Consider the following 21620-nt stretch of genomic DNA (forward strand, 5'->3'; position numbering starts at 1 on the left):
GATCCTGTATGTCATACTCTTAAAACTACCTGGCATTTCAAAGGGCTTATTTGAGAAGTAGCTATTATTATTTCTATACTCATTATCATTATTGTTACATACACCATGGGCTGCATGGCTATCATGTGTCAGTGGAAGTTATGAATAGCATTGCATGTAGCAAATGTGATATAAAGCATGTCTACCTTTAAAGTTCAACTAAAAACAGACTGTAGTCTTTTTTTTTTAAAGATTTTTTTTTTAAGATTTATTTATTTATTTATACAAGCACCGGGTACAGTCAGAAGCGTGGGAGGGTGAGAGAATTCACCAGAGTCAGAGAGCGGGGAATAGAACAGGCAGACTGACGAAGTACCCTGCTGAGGGGAGCAGCGGGTGCGGCAGGAGAGGTCTGTCGCATCATATGGGACCCTTGCCGGCGGCCGGGGATCGAACCGGTGACGCAGAGGCTGTGGGCAGCTTTGCAGCCCAGCGCTCAACTGCTGCACCACCGGGAGGCCCCAGACTGTAGTCTTTAATGCAGCCTCATTGAATATTTGAAGTGCAGAAAAACGTAAGGCACTTTCATTATTGCTGCTAACTTACAGGTGCTAAATCACACGCCCTGCTCAACCCTCACCAAACAGAGATAAATTCTTTTTGATCCTCATGTCTCCCCTTCCTCTCTTTCTTTTTCTGCTTCTTCTTCCTCTCCCCTCCCCTACTGCACCCTTTTCCCTCCCTCTTTCTCATCCTCTTGACCCCTCCCCCATGCACATTTACTTACTTAAAGGAGTCCACTTACCATGGCCAGCTCCTGGACTTGGTCTCTCCTCCATTACTCAGATCACGGCAATTATATGAAGTTGATCTTTTACTCTCCAGTGGTTAATTAATATGTTAATTAGCAATTTAATTTACATAGAGGCCAATTTAAATATCCCTGGTTCATCGTTTCTGTTCTTATTTTTATTGTTCACTTCCCATATCCTCTAAGAAATTATGGAGGTTCTTATTTTACATTTATTACATAAAAGGCCCATCTTAGTAATTATTTTTATATAAGGTTATCAGATTCTCCATATACAAAATATGAAAACTGCTAAAAACTCCCAACTAGTGGCTGTCCAGATGAAATAGTAATTTATAACAATTTTCACTCTACTGCCGAGTTCACTATTTCACTAACTTTAACCTTCGATTTAACATTACCCCTTACAGTTTCCTCCACACAAATCTCTTTAACAAATCATTGTTCATATTGGTATATAATTGCATTTGCTACCATATATTCTGGTCTAAAAGGATGTTATTAACTGATTTTTCAACTTCAGACTTTCCCCTCTTGATATGGTTAGCCTTTATTACTGAAATACATCAAATACATTGTTTATCTACTTTACATGTGTAAAAAGTTTAATATTCTTCAGATCTCAAAGTTAAGTAGTGTCCTTAATGCTGGCACTAAACAAGAAATATTATTGTGTACTCTTTCCACATAAACAGCTATATGTATTGCATCATTAAAATATGAAATTGAGTATAATAAAAGTTTACCTTGTAAATAATGACTGTTCCAGAATAATTTAAAATACTTTCTGAAGATTCCTAATTAATTTTGATAATTTATAAGCTTTATAGGTTCTGCAATTCCTTTTATAATCACTGTATTTGCTATTGTTTTTTGCTTAGCATTTTTCAAAGACTCAGTGTATATATTTGCCTTTAATAACATTCATAGATGGAATTTAGAAATGTAATAGGACCCAAAATATGAATTTTTTGTAGCAATTATGTCATTTTTCATAACTAATTAAAAGCGATTCTACATGAGGGGCTTAGGAAGGATGTTTATAATAGGAAGAATTAGCTATTTTGTTGTTTTTGTAAAGAGCAAAACCACTTTACAAAGAATAACCACTGTGTGTGAAGAACCCTAGTGAGCTTGTCACCTGCCTAATCTTTTTCTTCTAGTTCAGGGACCCTAAGTGAAATCATGAAAACTTCAGAAGTACAAGACATGACATGTCAACAATATGCCTTTGATCCCTATATGAAGGTATGATCCCTATATGAAGTGCCCAGGCGCTCTTGGGTTTTGATGTGAATCAGTAGCTGTAGGCATCATACTTTATATCTTGCCTAGTATAGTCACCCGGCAGCTCTGTTTTGTCACCACATTTGTTGAGAGACCAAAGACATGAGCAAATAGAGAACCAGCCCAGGAAGGGCCAACCCAGATCAGCCCCATGGGGTCAAATGGAACACATCTACCCCTAAGAAAATAGATACATACTGTTTCAGACAGAAAAAATAATTTCTATTTGTAGATACCCAGATAACATTGTTTTCATGCAACAGTTTATGTCACAAGACAATATAGAGTCAATGTAAGACCCAGCATTTCATGACCTGAGGTCTTTCTCTTATCTTTTGCTAAGCAGTTTGGGGAGAGTAAATTATTTGAACTGATGCCTTATTTGAGGCTGAAAAAGGAGACCTATATTAGCAAACCCCAGCAGTGCCGGTGCCAAGATTTGTGCTGAGAGCACTTGATCCCACAAAATCCCTGCTGAGTAGGCTTTCCTTTTCTTAGGTTACAGATGAGAAACAGCCATAAAGAGGTCACAAGGAGGTAGGGAGCAGGCAGAGCCGCCATTTGAAATGGAGTGCCAGGTCCCAGCTCCCTCCGGTACGTCATGCTGACCCAGTCCAGCCCAGAGAAGGCAGAAAGGCTTCTACGTGAGGAAGAACAGTCCATGTGCTTATTCCCTAAGTCCCCTGAATAAATAGCTAATTGGTTTGTGTCCATTTTAGCCTACAGCACTAAGCAGTTGAGTTTTACAATGAAGAGAAGAGTCTTCAGAACTGGCCGGCCCGACCCCTACTCCCAGCTCCACTGCTTACTAGCCTTCCCTGTAATGTTGCTTCTTCTATTTTCTCTACTTCTGTTTCCACATCTGTAAGACAGGGATAACAGTGTGTGCCTCATAGGGTTGATTTGAATATTAATGGCTAAAAATATGACTAAAAATCCCAAGAACTGTGACTGGCCATTAATAGACTCTGAATAACTGGATACATTTTTTTTTTAAAAAAGGATTTATTTATTTATGCATACAAGAACTGGGGTGTAGGCCAGAGGTGCTGGAGGGGGTGAGAGGATTCACCAGAGACAGAGTGGGGAACAGAAGAGATAGATCTAATGAAATACACTGCTGAGGGGAGCAGTGGGCAAGACAGGAAAGGTCTGCTGTGCCAAGTGGGGCAGCTCCCTGGCCAGGATCAAACTTGTGCTGCAGCTTCATAGTGCTGACACTGAGCCCCTTGTGCCACCAGGAAGGCCCCAATAGGTGCTTTTTATTATTCAGAATTTTGTTGGGTGGGTGAATGTGCTGCTGTCAATTTGTATCAACTATAGAGATGATTTCTTTTCATATGACATGATTACTTCTTTCCTCTAATTCTAACAAAGATTAAAACAACATCATTTTTAATAGCATTTTATGTTTTCAATACATTTTTAATCTACTTTCTTCTGGAATCTCATTTCCAAAATGGCTTAAATGAATGACGACTGTCTCTTGGGGATGATGAAGGGATAATATGAGTTGGTGAACATGAAACTCTTAGCCCAGTATCTGGCACGCGATACAGTCACCTTGGGAAGTCAGCAGGACCAGTATTAGTAGGTACATTTTGTATTTCAGGAAATGCAAAAAGAATATTCTCACCCTAAGTCATAATGGGCTAGTGGTAGAGTTGTATACATAGCAGATTTCTTATAAAATGCTTGTTAATAAAGAAATAAATCACCATTAGAATTCATTATTTTTTTTGTTAAAGGCTAGTGGTCTTTCCATTTAATTGTACTTCCTGATTTGACATATATAGACAGGATGCTTTTTACACGGAGTCATTAATAAGAGACTCAGTAAGTGCTGGGTCTTTTGTTTGTTTTTGTGAGCCATGAGAAACTTGATTTGTTTACTTGCAAGAGGTGTTCTAGGTTTCACTGAACAAATTTTACATTTTTGCATCCTCTCTGACCCCTGCCCACCCAGATTCCAGAGTCTGGTTATTACCATCTGCTTCTACTGGCCAGTTTTTTATGGTATCCTTGGTTTTGCATATGTCAATATTTACTTATTGAAGATAATCAAATGTGAGCATAATGTTGAAACTTCATATTAAGAATTCAGAAATTCTGAATGACCACTGAACCCGTGTATTTAAAAAGCTGTCTTTTCTAATAGAGGGTGAGATAGTTTTGGGGCCACATAGATTTGTGTCTCAGTCCTGACCTTAGTTGAATGGAGAGAGGGGTGAGGGGGGAGAGAGAGAGAGAGAGAGAGAGAGAGAGAGAGAGAGAGAGAGAGAGAGAGAGAGAGAGAGAGAGGGAGAGAGAGGGAGAGGCAGGGAGGCAGGAATAAATAGCCAGTCAAAAATTGGTCATAAGAACTAACTGGACAGGGCCTCCCCGGTGGCGCAGTGGTTGAGCGCTGGGTTGCGAAGCTGCCCACAGCCTCTGCAGCGCCGGTTCGATCCCTGGCTGCTCCCTGGCCACCAGAGGAGGGTCCCACATGGCGCGCAGACCTCTCTTGCTGCCCGCTGCTCCTCTCAGCAGTGTACTTCGGTCCTTCTGCCTGCTCTGCTCCCCGCTCTGGCTCTGGTGAATTCTCTCACCCTCACACGCTTCTGACCGTACCCAGTGCTTGTATAAATAAATAAATAAATCTAAAAAAAAAAAAAAAGAACTAACTGCACACTTTTCTTTTCTAAAGAAGACATACAGATGGCTGATTGATATAAAATGCTCATCATAACTTATTTTCAGGAAATGCAAATCAAAACCACATTGAGATATCACCTTAAATTCCTGAGAATGGCTTTTTATATCAACAAATAAACTAATAATAACAACAACAACAAAAACCTCCCAAAGTCAGAAACAACAAATGTTGGTGAGGGTGTGGAGGAAAAGGAAGCCTCATATACTGTTGGCGGGAATGTAGACTGGCCCAACTCCTATGGAAAATATTAAAAATAGGTTGTGTAACCCAATGGAGTAGGGGAGAGGATCATTGATGCATTGATGGTGGGTGTATTGAGATTAAAAAAATCTAAAGTGGTGTAAACTTATATTCCCATCATATACAGTATTGTTAACCAACATTATTATTTCAATATAGTACAATAAAAGTACAATAGTACAATAAAATAGTACAATACAAGATGAAATAAATTGTTATATTTTACCATATCAAAACAATTATTATAGAACCCATTTGAGCAGAAAACATAACATTTATAGCCACTGCTGATCATACAGGTGTCTCTTTGTCTTCCTTCCTATCTAATAATAAAATTCTATTGATGACTACTTCACTGCATTTATTGTTATGATTATGGTTAATGTTCAAGAACCTCATATCCTGCACAAACTAAAGGTACCTGTCAAACATTCTTTAGTGTATTAGCCTGATTTATTTTCATCATGGAAGATAACAGAACCTAATATTATTTCCTTAATGTATTTTATTTTAGTCTTTTTCTTCTTCTACAGTATAAATGGCATGAAAGTAGGGATTTGGGCCTCCCTGGTGGCACAGGGGTTAAAGCCAGCGTTACCAAGCTATTGGCAGCCACTGCATTGGGAGTTCAATCCCCGGGCAGGGAGCTACCCACATGGCACAGCAGACCTCTCCTGACTCGCCCGCTGTTCCCCTCAGCAGTGTATTTCAGTAAATCCACCTGTTCTGTTCCACACTCTTTCCCTAGTGAATCCTGTCACCCCCCACACCTTTGGCCTATACCCCAGTTCTTGAATGAATAAATCAATAAATCTTAAAAAAAAAGAAAGTAGGGATCTAGTTATTGAATGTGCCCCAGAAGTTAGATTTGTGTCCTGAAGATGCTTAGCAATCAGTATATAGTTGATGAATTAATGAGTGAAAAGACTATCATTGGACAAGTTTCCCTTGCACATTTTATATTTTAAGTTTTAAATTAATTTTCAATTTACAAAGCAATTTACATTGACATTCTGTTTTGCCTTTAGAGTTTATAAAATAAGATATGCCTAAAAAATACTCTAAAATTTAGAGTTTTAGTGTACTCATTGAACTACAATGCTAAGACTGCTAAGTAAGTAAAACTTTAAAAAATATTTTTTATATCAGTTAGTTGCTGGAATTGATTAATAAAGACATCTTTAAATTTTTGCTTATTGAATTATTTCAGGTAATGGAAGCATGAAATTTTAATAAATTTTATAGTCAAATTTTGCTTCTTCACCTGTGGAACTTATACAAAATATTTACTTCTTCTAGTCTCAGTCTTATAGCCAACAAAATGGGAATACATCTCAGGATTTAAATAATCAGTAGATGAAAAAATGTGCATAGTATATAGTGGATGATGCAAAACCCATCTATTAAAAATTATCGAGTAAGTGTTAAACCTAGCCTTTTAAAGCTGGGCACTGCAAAATAGGTTGGTTCTTGTACTCACTTCATGAATGGTATAGAGAAACTGCAATTTATGCTTTCTGCTCTCAATAGGTAGAGGAAATACATATTGAAATGTCATACATATTGAAATATTTAAAATGAAAAAAATATATGATACTTGGCAAATGTAGTTGTAGATAAATTATATTGAAAGGCAGCCAGCGGGATGGAAGGAGGAGATAAATCACTTCTCTCTTAATATTTGCAATATGAAATCCTAAAAACAGCTTTGCATTTTATCTAGGACAACTGCAGTGGGGTGTTTATTGGTGACTGGAGCATACTGTAGAAAACTATAAAAAACACTTGCAAGTTGATGGATTGCATGCCTGCTGCACAAGCAGATTGGAGCCAAGTTGTGTTCTCCAGGGTTTATTTGAACCTAATAGTGTGTGCTTGGAGGGAAGGAACTGTAAGGATGTAAATTATGTGTGTTGTTTGAAGACCTAAGTGTGTCAGTCTTCTTTGCATCATGGTTTTGTCATCCAAATAGATCTTATGTCATGGCCAATAAAACTTTCTGGGTGAATGTTTCTGGCTGTTTCTGGAACCTGCAGGATTTGGAGATTCTTGTCTTATTAGTTAATGGAAAATAGATCACAATCAAAGACCTCTCTTGCTCAAGATTAACAAATGTTAAAATATCTTTAGAAATCCAATGCAGAAAAAAGAACAATGTGTAAAACCACGTATTCCTCTTAAAAGTAAGAAAGAGAATCCATGATCTTGCCCAATGGGAAAGTCTCTCCCTGCTTGCTTTTTAATCATTAGTTCAAATGTGTTGGTAGAGGGCATGTTGAAGAAAGAGTTGCCAATCTGTGAGTGGTTTCCTTTTTTAAATTTTTTTTTTTAAGAACTTTTATTTTCTTACATGTTAATCTTTTCTTTTCTTTTTTTTTAAGATTTATTTATTTATTCATACAAGCACTGGGTACAGTCAGAAGCATGAGAAGGTGAGAGAATTTACCAGAGCCAGAGCGGGGAGCAGAGCAGGCAGAGGGAATGAAGTACACTGCTGAGGGGAGCAGCGGGCGGCAGGAGAGGTCTGCGCGCCATGTGGGACCCTCCTCCAGTGGCCGGGGAGGAGCCGGGGATCGAACCGGCACTGCTGAGGCTTCGTGCAGCTCTGCAGCCCAGCGCTCAACCACTGCGCCACCAGGGGAGGCCCTTAAAAATTTTTTTGTGGGCCTCCCCGGTGGCGCAGCGGTTGAGCGCTGGGTTGCGAAGCTGCCCGCGGCCTCTGCGGCACCGGTTCGATCCCAGCTGCTCCCCGGCCACCGGAGGAGGGTCCCGCATGGCGCGCAGACCTCTCCTGCCGCCCGCTGCTCCCCTCAGCAGTGTCCTTCGGTCCTTCTGCCTGCTCTGCTCCCCGCTCTGGCTCTGGTGAATTCTCTCACCCTCCCGCGCTTCTGACTGTACCCAGTGCTTGTATAAACAAAACAAACAAATAAGTAAATAAATAAAAAACATGCAAAAAAAATAATTTCTTTAAAAAAAAAAAAAAAAAAAAAAAAAAAATTTTTTTGTGGAGGTAATTGCTTACTTCCTTTCAGAGAATATTTATGTTACCTAAGATGATCTCTGGAAATGTAAGCGTTGGGTTTAATAAATATATATACATATACATATATGTATATATATGCATTTTTATCCACAAAAAGATGTGCAATCTAATGGATAAGCAAAAAGACCAAATGTTTATTACAAAGCTGAGAAGACTTGAATCTTATTTTTTTCTCATCACGTCTCCACTCATCACTTAGCATAATCAGCTTTTTTTTCAGAGGATATTTCCTATCATCTGTGTCTGCAGGAATATTCAAAGCAAAGATTTAAAATCAGTATTTCAAAAGTCAGAACTTATGACAAGCTGCAGCTTTGCATAACATTGTATCTGCCTCCCTCCTGTTCTTGCTTTGTCTCTCACCCTCAGCTCTTATTTATTTTTACAAGCTTGTCATTTGCCAACACCAAGGTGATATGTAAAGGTAGGCTTAATTGAGATTTTTAAATTGTTAAAATCTGTTTCAGGTGAATGGAGCAAAAAAGTTTCTTCACTTAAGTTATAATTTATGTTCATTATACCTTCTCATTAATGTAACACAAAGACTTAACTGAAAAATAAAGGAATGCTAATGTGAAACACCTTTGACAATGTTTATTAAAGACTGGATGACAATTTTTTGTGTGTGTTTGGGGGTGAGTTCAGTATAAGAGAGCCCAAAATTCAAATCATGATTCCTCCATTTGCCAGCTGTCTAATCTTTAGAATGGTGATTTAAGTTTGGAAAGCGTTGGTTTTTAGACATGAAAGAAACCTAGTTGGATTTTAGAAACCTAGAAAGAAACCTACTTTAGGTTTTAAAAGTAATTTATATTAATTGTTAACACAATACCTAGAATATAGTAGTTGAACAGTTAGTGGTAACTAACTTAATATTGTTAATATTGCAAATTTATAAATTGCTCCATTTTTTATTATGCTATTATATTAAAGCATTAAACATTATTTTATACTTTAATATATTACTGGATGCAAAATGCATATTCACCTAATTGAAATAGAAAAATAATTTTTTTTAAATTCAGCACACTTTTTTTTTTTTTGAGGTAATACTGGTTTACATTGTATATGATTTAAAGGCATAGGATCATTTCCTTCAGGTGTTGTTACCACACCATACCTACCGCCAGTAGCCCATACTGTCCCCTCTCCATTTTGTTCTCCCCACTTCCTCTCCTCCTCTGGTAGCCTAAGTTCTGCAGTCACATTTCTAGCCTTTTATTGGGTCACATTTGGTTATAAGATTGCTTTACATTTCACTCTGAGCTGATGTTTATCTTTGTAGTTCAGGTGCTTTTCCTGGAGATGGCAGAATGGGACACACTTATTTTCTGATTCAACTAGTTTACCTCTGTACCTTTTGATTGATTTATATGTAGAGTGATTATTGATATATGAAGGTTTGTTATTGCCATTTTGTCCTTAGTTTTCTCTTTCCACATATTTCCTTGTTCAGTTTTTTTTTTTTTAACTGTACTAGAACCCCTTTCAACATTTCTTGGAGGACATGTCTGGTGTCACAAACTCCTTCAGCTTCTGTTTGGCTGAGAAGGTCTTTATTGCTCCCTCATATCTGAAGGAGAACCTTGCAGGATAGAGTACTATTGGCTGGCAGAGTACTTACTCTCCTAACCTGTATTGTTTCTTCAGAGAAGTCTGAGGTTAATTTGATTGGTGTTCTTTTGTATGTTATCTGCTTCTTCCCCCAGCCAGCTTCAATGTTCTTTGTCTTGAACTCTTGGAAATTTCACTACTGTGTGTCTTAGTGTAATTCTCATTAGATTTAGGTGTTCTTTTAGTTTCATGAACTTGTATATTAGTTCCTTTTCAAGGTTTGGTAAATTTCCTATATTATTTCTTTGAGCAAGTTATCTAGTATCTTCTCTCTCTCTCTCTCTTCTGTGATACCCATTATTCTTATATTATATTTTTTTCATGAAGTTGGATAGTTCTTGGAATATTTATTCATTTTCTCTTCATATTTCTCTCTCATCTTCCACATGAATTCTTTGTGCATTATCATATTTGAAATCATTGATTCAGAACTATAGTTTTGCTTATTCATAGAATTAATTTAAAAAATTGTTCCTTTAGTCACAACAGCTGAAAATTGTAATATAAACATTTTTAATAAAATTAACCAAAATACCTAGGAATAAAATCAACAGAGATATGTACAGGTCTAAGAGATTATTTAATGCTAGTCCCAAAATATATTAAAAAAAGTCCTGAATCAGTGGACATGTATCTTATGTTCATGGAGACTTATCTGTCACTATGTTTATGAAGTTATATAAGTTATACATTACTTGAGTAAATGCAAATTTTATTTACCTATAATATTTGAAAGCTAAAATATATATGGATGCGGGCCTCCCCTGGTGGTGCAGAGCAGTTGAGTGCTGGGCTGTGAAGCTGCCCGCAGCCTCTGCAGCGCTGTTAGATCCCTGGCCGCAGGGCGAGAGTCCCACATGACGCGCAGACCTCTCCTGCCGCCTGCTGCTCCCCTCAGCAGTGTACTTCATCAGTCTGCCTGTTCTGCTCCCCATTCTGGCTTCAGTGAATTCTCACACCTTCCCGCACTTCTGACTGTACCCAGTGCTTGTATAAATAAATAAATTAATTTAAAAAATAAAATATATATGGATGACCAAAGAACTAAGAATTTACTCAGATAATTTTGAAGGTAATGATCAAAGTTTAAGAACCTGAACTTCCAAGCAGGAATTTGTAAAGCTAAAGTAATTAAGAAATGTGTTATTGACATAGGAATGGATTTACAGACTAATGTCACAGAACAGAGAACTCAGAAATATTCCATATATGTTTAGAAATAACATGTGACTGGGTGACAAAGTGAATCAGCTTGCAGGTAATGGATTATTTAAAAGGGATCTTGCAATGGAGCAAAGAAAGTTTGTTCAATAAATAGTGCTGGGAAAACTGGATTGCTACATGCAAAAGAATGAAGCTTGACTACTACCTCACACCATGCACAAAAACCAACTCAAAATAGATTAAAGAATAAGACATAAGACCTGAAACCATAAAATATATAGAAGGAAATATAGGCGAAACACTACATGACCTACACCTCAGCAACATCTTTAAAGACTCATCACCCAAAGAAGTGACAGCAAAGGCAAAGATAAACAGATCAAATTAAAGGGCTTCTGTACATCAAAATTAAATGGCTTCTGTACAACAAAAGAAACAGTAACGAAAACAAAGAGACACCCCACTGACTGGGAGAAACTTTTTGCACAAAACACTAATAATAAAGGACTGATCACAAAAATCTATGAAGAGCTGAAGAGACTCAACAAAAACAAAGTAAATAATCTAGTAAAAAAATGGGCAGAAGAGCTAAAAAGGAACTTCTCCAAAGAGGACATGCAAATGGGCAACAGGCATAGGCAAAAATGTTCAGCATCACTTGTAATCAGGGAAATGCAAATCAAAACTACAATGAGGTATCATCTCACATCAGTGAGAATGGCACATATTAAAAAAACTAGCAATAACAATTGTTGGCAAGGGTGTGGAGAAAAAGGAACTCTTATGCACTGCTGGTGGGAGTGCAAACTGGTCCAACCACTATGGAAAGATGTGTGGAGATTCCTCAATTTGCTAAAGATGGAGCATCCATATGATCCAGCAATTCCACTCCTAGGTATTTACCCAGAGGACAGAGAATCATTAATTCAAAAGGGCACCGCACCCCTGTGTTTATAGCAGCACTATTTACAATAGCTAAGCTTTGGAAACAACCCAAATGCCCAAAAATAGGTGACTGGATCAAGAAGATGTGGTACATATACACAATGGAATATTACTCAGCAATCAAAAAAGATAAACTCATGCAATTTGCAGCAACATGGATGGAGCTAGAAGGATCATACTCAGCAAAATAAGCCAGAAAGAAAGAGAAAAATACCGGATGGTCTCACTCATAGCAGGAATTTAGAAGACCTAAATAAGGGACCAGGAAAAAAAACTAATTATAATAAAGTAAAAATCAAAATCAACAAGCAACTATAAACCAGAGACACGCTATGGGAGGGGGGAGGGATTAGAGTCAAAATAAGGGGGGGTGGAATTGTGTGGGGAATATAGTCAAGATAAAAATGCACATATTGTGCAAGAATGAAAAATGATGTAAAAAATATATAAAATAAAAAAAATAAAAAATAAAAGGGATCTTAATAGAAAAATGTATAAATTAGATTTATCTATCATTCTATTCATAAAATAATTCAGGGAAGCCACATTAGAAAATATGAAAGCAATATATTAAAGCTTTCAAAATAAGATTAATGAATTTATGTAATATGTCTATGAACTTAGATTTCACAGATATTAAACACAAAATCATCAAGAATAGAAGTCAACACAAAGAGAGGTAAGCATAAGCCATACTATAAAAAGTTATTTGTAATACAATTGATTGCTTAAGGAATAGTGTTCAGATCTTCATATCCACAGAATAACATCTTTAGAATTAAGCAAACAATACAATGGAAAATAGAGCAGGGGTTATGAATTCACAAAAGAAGAAAATCACATGGCCAGCAAGCATTAAAATGGCTCAGTTTTCTGAATATTCAAGGATACACATGTTATAACCAATATGTAATTCATACTTACATAAATTTAAAAATGTATCTTTTGGCAACATTTAAAATCTCCAAATAGCACAGGACTATACTCATACATTTCCTATGGAAAGTTAAATTAGCACAAGCACTTTTGAGTGCTTTGGGTTGATCTTATATTGCTGAATATGCACATACTCTTCCATCCAAGAATTCTACGCTACTCTGTGTGTGTGTGTGTGTGTGTGTGTGTGTGTGTAGAGACAGACAAAGGGAGGGAGAGAAATTGCACATTTGAAGTTTGCAAGAACCTGTGTACTTAAAATATGTTTGGAGACCTACTGTATAGTAAGCTTTACCCCTTTAATTGGGAGATGTTCAGAACTGTGCACTTAACTGTGATTAAATAGGTACATTTTATATTAAGTATACTTTATCACAATTAAAAAAAATGTCAATTCACAGACAGGTGCCATAAGAAAGTTGTGTGTGTACATGTGTTTCTCCTCTTCAGAGTACATTTAGCTTGCAGTTGAGGTGGTTCTTTGTATATTTAAAATTCAGTGCAAGTTGATATGTAGTTTTTGGTAATAATTGGGTATGAAATAGTCCATTTATTTATTTAAAAATTGTATTAATTTTTATTGAGGTGACATTGCTTTACATTCCTCCATGATCTTGGATATAGGTTCATACATCTTCAGATGTCTGTCACCACACCACACCACCCCCAAGTCTCCCATGAGAAAGTCTATTTTCAACAAAGTTGATCATTATGGAAATTTGTTGCTTTGCTGCAAAGTTTCCAGAAGGACAAGAAATCATAAATACATCTCCATTCATCTTGAATATTTATTTCCTTCCTCTTACTTTTTCTTTTCCTTCTCTTTCCCTTTATATATGTGGTGAAAAAGAAAGCTATGAACTAAGGTTGATTTTGAAGATGCTGAAGACACTCTTAATGAATAAAATAGAGAGGGAAAACACACTTCAGTTTCAGAGCTTGAAACAAGGAATTTCTGATGTGGTTTCTAGGATTTACTGGGTCATTTACTAACCCAGCCCCTTGTCTCCCTGAGTCTCATTTTTTTCCAACAAAAATGTTTTTCAAAGGGGTTAATGCATGTGGATGTGTTTTGAAGCTCACATTAAAGTGCACTAAAATTTTAAGGTGGCATTATTATCTCTACTGCTGTTCCTGATTGGTTTTGCTGATGATTTCTGTGTACAAAAGAAATAAAGCATATAAATGAGGGGTGACGTTCTGCTCTATTTTGACTGGATGCCAGGTTATGTCAGCCTGGTGATAAGTTAAAGCAGAGATGCTGCTATGATTTGGCTCTTTGATTTCCCTTATGGTTTCCTTCTTTGAGTTCATGCCTTGAGCAAGCAACACTCTCACAAACCCTTGAAAACAGATTGAAATATATTCAGAAGAAGAAAAGTTTTTCATTTGTTTGAATGATATTTACCTTTGAGTTAAATTTGCTCAAATAGAGAAAATAAATAACAAATGATTATAGAAGTAAGAAGGCTTACATGTTCTTTCATGGAAAATCATGAGAAGCAAAGTGGAATGGATAAGACTTGTCTTCTAAATAGTTCTTTCTGGAATGATTTAGAGAGCGACGTGCAACATGTTCCTGACCCACTTTAAAAAATGTATGTGAGATATATCCAAAATGCAAGAAACTGATACTATGGATAATTCAGATGTGAATTAATTTCCCTATTGAAGACAAGGAATTACAGTTGTGTATGTGCTTCTGTGTGCTTGTTTATTTGGAGATGCAGTCAGAGACAGGGATTCTTCCTTCCTTTATGCTCCTGGAAAGGTTTATGCCTTTTGGAAAAGAGACTGTTTATTTTCTCGCTATACCTTTTGTGAACTGTCAAGACTCTTGAAGGGTGCCCTGTCACTCAGCAGGCTGAAGCACAAATGCTAATTTACTGCCAGACTGCAGCGTTGAGATTTGCATTCCAAATCAGACTGCAGCGTCCTATTATAAATTGCTTATCCTGTTCGTTGTTCCTCATCTAGAATTTGTGCCTTGCTCTCATCATCCTACTTCATTCCCTAATAATGACCTTTGAACAAATTCTCTTTCAAGAGATTCTCATTTAAAACCAGCAGTTTTAGTGGGCTAAAATCATAACAGTAAATTACAAAGACATCCATGGATTCTCTTTTTGTTTTCAATGCTTTTTCCCCTTTCATTTAAGTCTGTGGCTGTGAAGTAAAATAATTATTTATAACCTATATCTTTCAGGCTTAAAGGTTTATCCTCATTCCTTTGCAAACCACACTTCTATATATTTTTAAGTCTGAAAGGTGTGAGCTTACAAGTCCTCTCTTAAGCATAACCTTTTCCAGATAAACCCGAGATGACATAATTGCATCCTTTCTTGGCACTTTTAAATCAAATTAACTAGATACTTAGACGAGAAAAGGAAAACGCATTTTTGCAGCGTCTCTGACTGGGTGAGAAGCAAGTGCTGCAGCATAAAGAACGGAGGGGAATGTGGGCTTTCCCACTCTGGTAGCAAAGAGGGGGAATTATGGGTTGGTGGTCTGCTTTATGTTAGGAGGACACCCCTCCATCTGCTCACAGCTCAGCCTGTTTCCAATTTAAAGCCCAGATTTCAATACAAACCTCAATTTCTTTTTCCCATTTTAAATGCAAAGCAAAGCTTGTGAATCCTAGAGTCTCTGCTACTGGGATTCGGACCCAATTTCCCCCCAAAATTCTCAAGCTATTTGCTTGAATACCTGCTTACAGTGGTACACAATGGACAGCTTTGAGAAGAAAAATTGATAATCTTCACGGAAGAGTAATTTGAATGAAATTACACTTGACAGCCTGTCTCCAAGCAAACAAGAGGCGCAAGGCAGCCTGAGCTAAGCTCCGAGGACTTGCCCAAGCCAGTGCTGTTGGAGCGTCCCAGGGAAAAAAAATCACCAGTTTTTCCAACATCTAATTGAGCTTTTGATTAATTCGGTGTACCAGATTCTGCTGAAGAAAGGTAGCCATGGAAGAGAATATGGAAGAGGGACAGACACAAAAAGGTACTGTGTTAAAAAGGGTTTATTTGTAACTAAGTAATTATTTTGCAGTTTCCTTGTTTGCTTTAGACACTTGCCAGTAAGGCTAATGAATGTTTCTCTTTTGGAAGGTATTTCTGCCTCGCCTTTACTCTGTTCCTCACTTGGCATTAATGTCTAGCATGAATGTTGTCATGTTTTGCAAATCTTTCAGATTTAAGGATCCAGATGCATAGTGGATTACTAGTGATAAAAGCATTGCGGTATTGTCGTCAACTATTCCTTAGACTTGTCTTTGTTAACCTGTATTTATTTCATGTTTTTGTGCTTGTGGAGCTGGGTCAAGGGATGCTGCTGTGAGCCACAAATGTGATATTTGTAAATAGTTGTAGTTAAAAATTGGATGATGTAACCATTATCACTACCTTTGAATGGGTGTTTGATAGAACAAAGACCAAGGGCATATTTATATTATTTTTCGTTGGTGAACCTTTTAATAAAACCTTTTTTTCTATGTGTTGATGCATATGGATGGAGCAAAGATTCATAAATTTTCAGAGGGAATAGTGACGTTAGGGTTTTCTCTTCTATATAGTTGACTATAATCAACTTCACGTAATAAACATCGAGGACATTTTCTGATGCATTTTTGTTTGTGTAGGGATAACTGGCTGTATAACTTAAAGTACAGTTTTTATTTTTATAGGTCAAAATATCAAATATTGGCCATTTCAAACCATTCAAACACTCTAGAAATGTTTTATGTGTGTCAAGTGGTAGCTTTGGAGAGAACTGTAGCTTTCAACCCAGTATCAGTGTCTGCTCTCAGGATTATGTAACATTACAGAAAGCACTCTTGTGTTCTTAGCATTGAAAGAGTAACACAGGTAATACTAATAAAGGTAAAAATTAAGATTAGGATTGAAAAGATTGAGCTAGAAAATTTGATATGGAATGTATTACTACTGCGTTCTTTTAAAAAACAATGTGTTGCAATGTAAATAGGTCATTTGGAGGCATCGTGAAATTTTTTCATTATTTCGAGCCATTTAGCATTGCCAGGTCTGTTGTCTTACACACACACATATGCACCGTTAGAAAACACTAACGTGAAATATATAAAGGTTTTATATGAGCAGTAGAGGAAGCTACTGGATAAGCCAACATCCATATTTTAGTCATTAGTGCACTTCTTAATGAAACTCTATGACAGAAGCACAATAATCTATATGGATATCATATGATCTATTTTTTTAATTAAAAAATCCTCAACTACTTTTGTTATTGGAGCAGATAGCTTAAGTGTTCATCAGTGATTTTAAATGGCAAATTTTCATGGTAATTTCCATCCTTAAAAGGCATCTCTATGGACTATTTTGTTTTAGGAATGAAATATCTTATTTTAATATCTCTTCTCATAGTACATAATGAGATTGCTTTTTGGCCAGGCAACTTGTTTAAGGAAAGATAAACTGATAATTTTATAGTGAGAAACAGTATTCATTACATTAAATAAAATCTTGAGATAAATCATGGATTGTGGTTAACAGGTTGATTTTATCTGAACAAGCCTCGCTAGATGCAGGAACTGGGAAAGATGATGTAATTAGTAAATTTTTTTCTCAGGTAATACTGAAAACCTTTCATGGGGTGGGGGCAGCTATGATGTAATAGGGAAGGTCTTGTGTCTTCTCTTTATGATTAAGATGTCCATGATTAAATCAGAAACAGGCAGATTTTTTTTAAAATATAAGTTGTGCTATGGTCTGTAAATATATAAAGGTATATAAGTAAACATCTATGATTAAGCTTTAGTTCTTAACTAAGCGAGAGAAGATTTGAATCTCTTCACTCTTCATCTTCTGTTCCTCTCAAATGTGTTTACGATATCTTTTCTATTTATGTTTGTTGCTAGAAAGTTTTATCTGAATATAAATGTTCTGTATGAATGTGATGGAAGAATATTGTGCAGTCCGATGGGATTTAAGTTGGAGGAGATACTTGACAACCAGATAAAATCATTAGAGATTTTTGGAGCTTTTCAGGGGATCGATTTAATGATTCAGATTCATCTATTTTAAAGCAAAGCATCAATTTGAGTTAGCTTTTATCCTGTTTTTCTTAAATTATAATTCAAGTATCACAGACTTCTCTTTAATCTGAAAGATTTGTTCCTGTCTCTTCTTACAATTTAAACTTATTCTCCCTTGATACAAACTGGACTTAAATTCATGCTAATATTCATGCATGACACCATCCAAATTCAGCTAGAGCTTAAAATGGAAGCCATGTTCATAAATACAAACATATTTGTAAAAAATAATATAATTGATACTTATGGGCTAAGAAAGACCCTCCATAAGAAACAGATTCCTCTTCATAATGGGGGGGGGGTCTTCCTTCCCCACTTAATCTGTAAAAGGTAATTGAAGATAGTTCTGCTGTAACTTAAATATATGTGCGCAGTCCTGGAGATAGAACAATTATAACATGTGGGAGACTTCACCAGCCATTCTGCTCAATAAGCTCAGACCTTAGGATGAAGCTAAGTGAAATGGTGGTTTAATCTGTTGCTCCATCCACTTCTGCCACCCTCCCAAAAGGTGAGTATCTCATTGTGCTGAGTGGAAATCTAATGTTTTAAGAAACTTGTATTTTTTGGAAAACATGTCCTATACATGAAAGCTTTTTCTTTTTTAGGAAAAAAATATTGTGCTCACTCAAAGCAACAGAGGCTGTTTGAACTTGACCCTTAGGTAGAATCATAATAAACCTAGCATCACTGTCATAGCAGATTAAGAGCTAGGGCCACCAAATCATGGCATCAGGGGCTTGTGTTACCATGGAGGGTTGAACAAAGTACATGAAGAGATTTTTACAAAGATTTGAAAGGTAAACGTTTGTGAGTTGTAAGCATGACGGTTATATCTGGAGCATTTTTTTTCCAGATCTATGGGAAAAGATGTAAATAATTTAAAGGTGTCTGATCATTACTGAATTATTGAAAGTATATTAGGATATCCAGACAAGTGGGAGACCATTTATAGATATTCGTAATGAACATTTGCCTAAATTAGGAAAAGGCCAAAGAGGAAGATTGATAAATCAATGATTAAAATAAGTAATAAAATTATATAGAGATGAAAAGAAAATAGCAAAAAGAAAGAACCAGCAATTTGAATCTTCCAAAATTAGCTGAACTGTTCCAAAAGGCCAAATCCTGATTGATTTCATTTCTGAACATGAACTCCTATGAAACAAAGGCTCAGAATTTCATGCAATGTGCCGGATATGTTTGATCAGCTCAAAAAATAACAGCCATGGTGTTACTCACCATGTTTTTCTAGTATAATTAAACAGCAGCGTATGAGTGACACTGTCAACTTCTCAAGCTGAACAGAGACAACACTGACTTCCTTTCCACCACAGAAGCCTGCCCTATCATTTCAAGAGAATCAGTCCTTTGCCACACTCACGGCATGGGTCACTAGAGGAAGTAGAAGATCCAACATGGTGTGAAAGGGGCTCAACTCCATCATCTAAGCACCTACCCTGTAACCTCTCCTTAATGGCTGTTATCCCACCCTTAGCCCAACAGCAAGCCTATGCTTAAACTTAGTAAAACCAGCAAGCCTATGTTTAAACTTAGTAAAACCAGCAAGAATAACTAGATGAAAAGAGAGTCCACAGGTTTCTTTTTTTTTCTTCCTCTTTAACCTTACCACCCATCTTATAATTAGTATAACCCATACTGTCTAATTATGTTTGGTATGTATGCACTTAGTTATATATACTTCACATTGTACATTATGCATTCATAATCATGAATTACTGTAAAGGAGACAGTACTCAAAAGCATATAACCATGTGTATGGGCTGAAAGTTAATTTTTTAATCTTTTTATTTTTTACTGATGTTAGATTTATCTTAAAAGATGACTTTGTACCCCAACTCCTCCTTAGGGGCACATCATCTCTGAAGAAGAGACACCATTATAATAAATGAAAATGGAGGTAATTTTGTCTTTCTAGTACTGGATGATTTTGGTCAACCTAAGCTGTCCAGTGATTTCGTTGCCTAAGGACTTCACGTAAATTAACTCATTGACTCTTCACGATGACCGTAAGTGGTACTAATAGTGACAGAAGCAAAAATCAAATAGGTTAATTAAATTTGACCCAAATTGTATAGTAGTAAATAGTAGAGCTGGGGTTAGATACAGCCAGACTGAGATGAGGGCCTGACTTTTAAACCCACCCTACACTTTACTAGATGTCAATAATGGCTTCTGTGCCACACCCTCTTCTAAGTGGCTCAGCTGAAATACTTCTGCACTAATCCGCTTTGCTCTGCAATTTATAGCTGCATCTTTTATCACCAACTCTGGCTTTTGGGTTAGCTGTGGACAGCTTTACCAATGGCATCCAGTACTTACAGTTAATACCTGTAAGTCTCAACTCCAAAACAGAGGAGCTGGGTCAATGGAACTCCCCTCCTGAGATATGGGACAAGATGAAGCTGTGGGCAGCTTTACCAATGGCAACCAGTTCCTAAGTGTGCAGTTTAATACCTGTAAGTCCCAACTCCAAAACAGAGGAGCTGGGTCCATGGAACTCCCCTCCTGAAATTTGGGACAAGATGATTCTTGGTGTGTCATGAGTGTATTCTCCCTTCATCTATCTCTATAATTAGTAACGATGCTGTCCATGTCCTAGCTAAACTGTGTGAATTTCTGTGTTTGTTTTTTTTTTTTTCAATCAAAAAATGTCTAAATAAATCAAATACCCTGGTCTTCTTAGGAGCTTTATGTAAAGAGGCTCAGTGTTAAAAACTTTTCCCCAAGTTTAACTTAAGTGGCAGTTGAACTAAATAGATATTTGTTATAGACTTAAATGTCAATTTGATAATAACACATCCTCTAACACATCCTAGGTGATTTTGAATTTTTGCTTCACTGATCTTTTATTTTTATAACTTGAATAATTTGTTCTTAAAAGTACTATCTACCATTAAATAGCAGTGGTATAATATTTTGAGAACAATTGCAAAGACATTAAAGAATTAGAAAGAGTCAAAGTGTGTGCTTTATTAATAAAATTATAATCTTGAATGGTAGTCCATTGCAAGCCATAGACCAGTGGCTAGTGAAATGACAACAATGTCAAAAACTTTTCAACAGTCATTGAAATTGGAGAACCACTTAGCCTTTTGCTTCCTGGTTGTTGGATACTTGCAGACCCATAAAAAAGGGGACTGGTCTCTCTATCTCCAAATGGACAAACTTCATCTCAGCAAATCTTGTCATCAATTGAATAATGAGGCTAGAAGAAGCATAAGCATTCAGATTTTATAAAGCATATAGGAGAAATATACACTGATTTGACAGCTGTGTTTTGGCTAGCACTTAGTGTGCTTAACCTGGAGTGTCCTCCTGGAGTCTAAGAAATTAATGTCATGGTGTTATCAAATGTGGTTCTAAGACACTTGTTAGTAGAAAAAATTAGTTAGAATTTTCATAAAATTTAATAGACATTCACAGAAGTTCTTCATTGCTCTTATTTTCTGACTTCTGTACTTTAGATAAAATGTGTTTTCATTGAGTGTAGCTTATATTTTCACTGAATACTTGCTAATGGTGTTTTTATAAGGATGGTGCTGTTTGTCTCAGAGATCTAACATGCTCAACAGCACATCTTCCACCATCTTGTTAGGATCAAAGATTTATGTCGCTTTTTATAATTTTATTAATGAGTGCATTCACCTTTTAACTTGCAGTTGCTTTGTATAGTTACTTTAGTAACACATTGAGTTGAAACATCATAAACATTTAAGGAGAATGTAGTAGACTGAGACATTGATACAGAATATAGTTGGCATGATGACTCAAAGTATTTCTTAGAAATTAATTATTCTTTAATCAATCCAGA

At 36.4% G+C, this 21620-nt stretch overlaps 1 protein-coding gene across 1 annotated transcript in view; it reads left to right on the forward strand.

Annotated features, from left to right (window-relative positions):
- Window positions 1-15680: 15680 nt before the first annotated feature.
- Window positions 15681-21620, forward strand: part of GPM6A (glycoprotein M6A) — a gene marked incomplete at both ends in the record, with an annotated part of 118205 nt that continues 112265 nt past the window's right edge. The window contains one exon of the mRNA XM_084232442.1: window positions 15681-15717. Within this exon, the coding sequence (XP_084088568.1) occupies window positions 15681-15717 (37 nt within the window). The remainder of the gene's footprint in view (window positions 15718-21620) is intronic.

Source organism: Talpa europaea, assembly GCF_964194135.1.
Source record: "Talpa europaea genome assembly, chromosome: 4".
NCBI classification, from domain to species: Eukaryota; Metazoa; Chordata; class Mammalia; order Eulipotyphla; family Talpidae; genus Talpa; species Talpa europaea.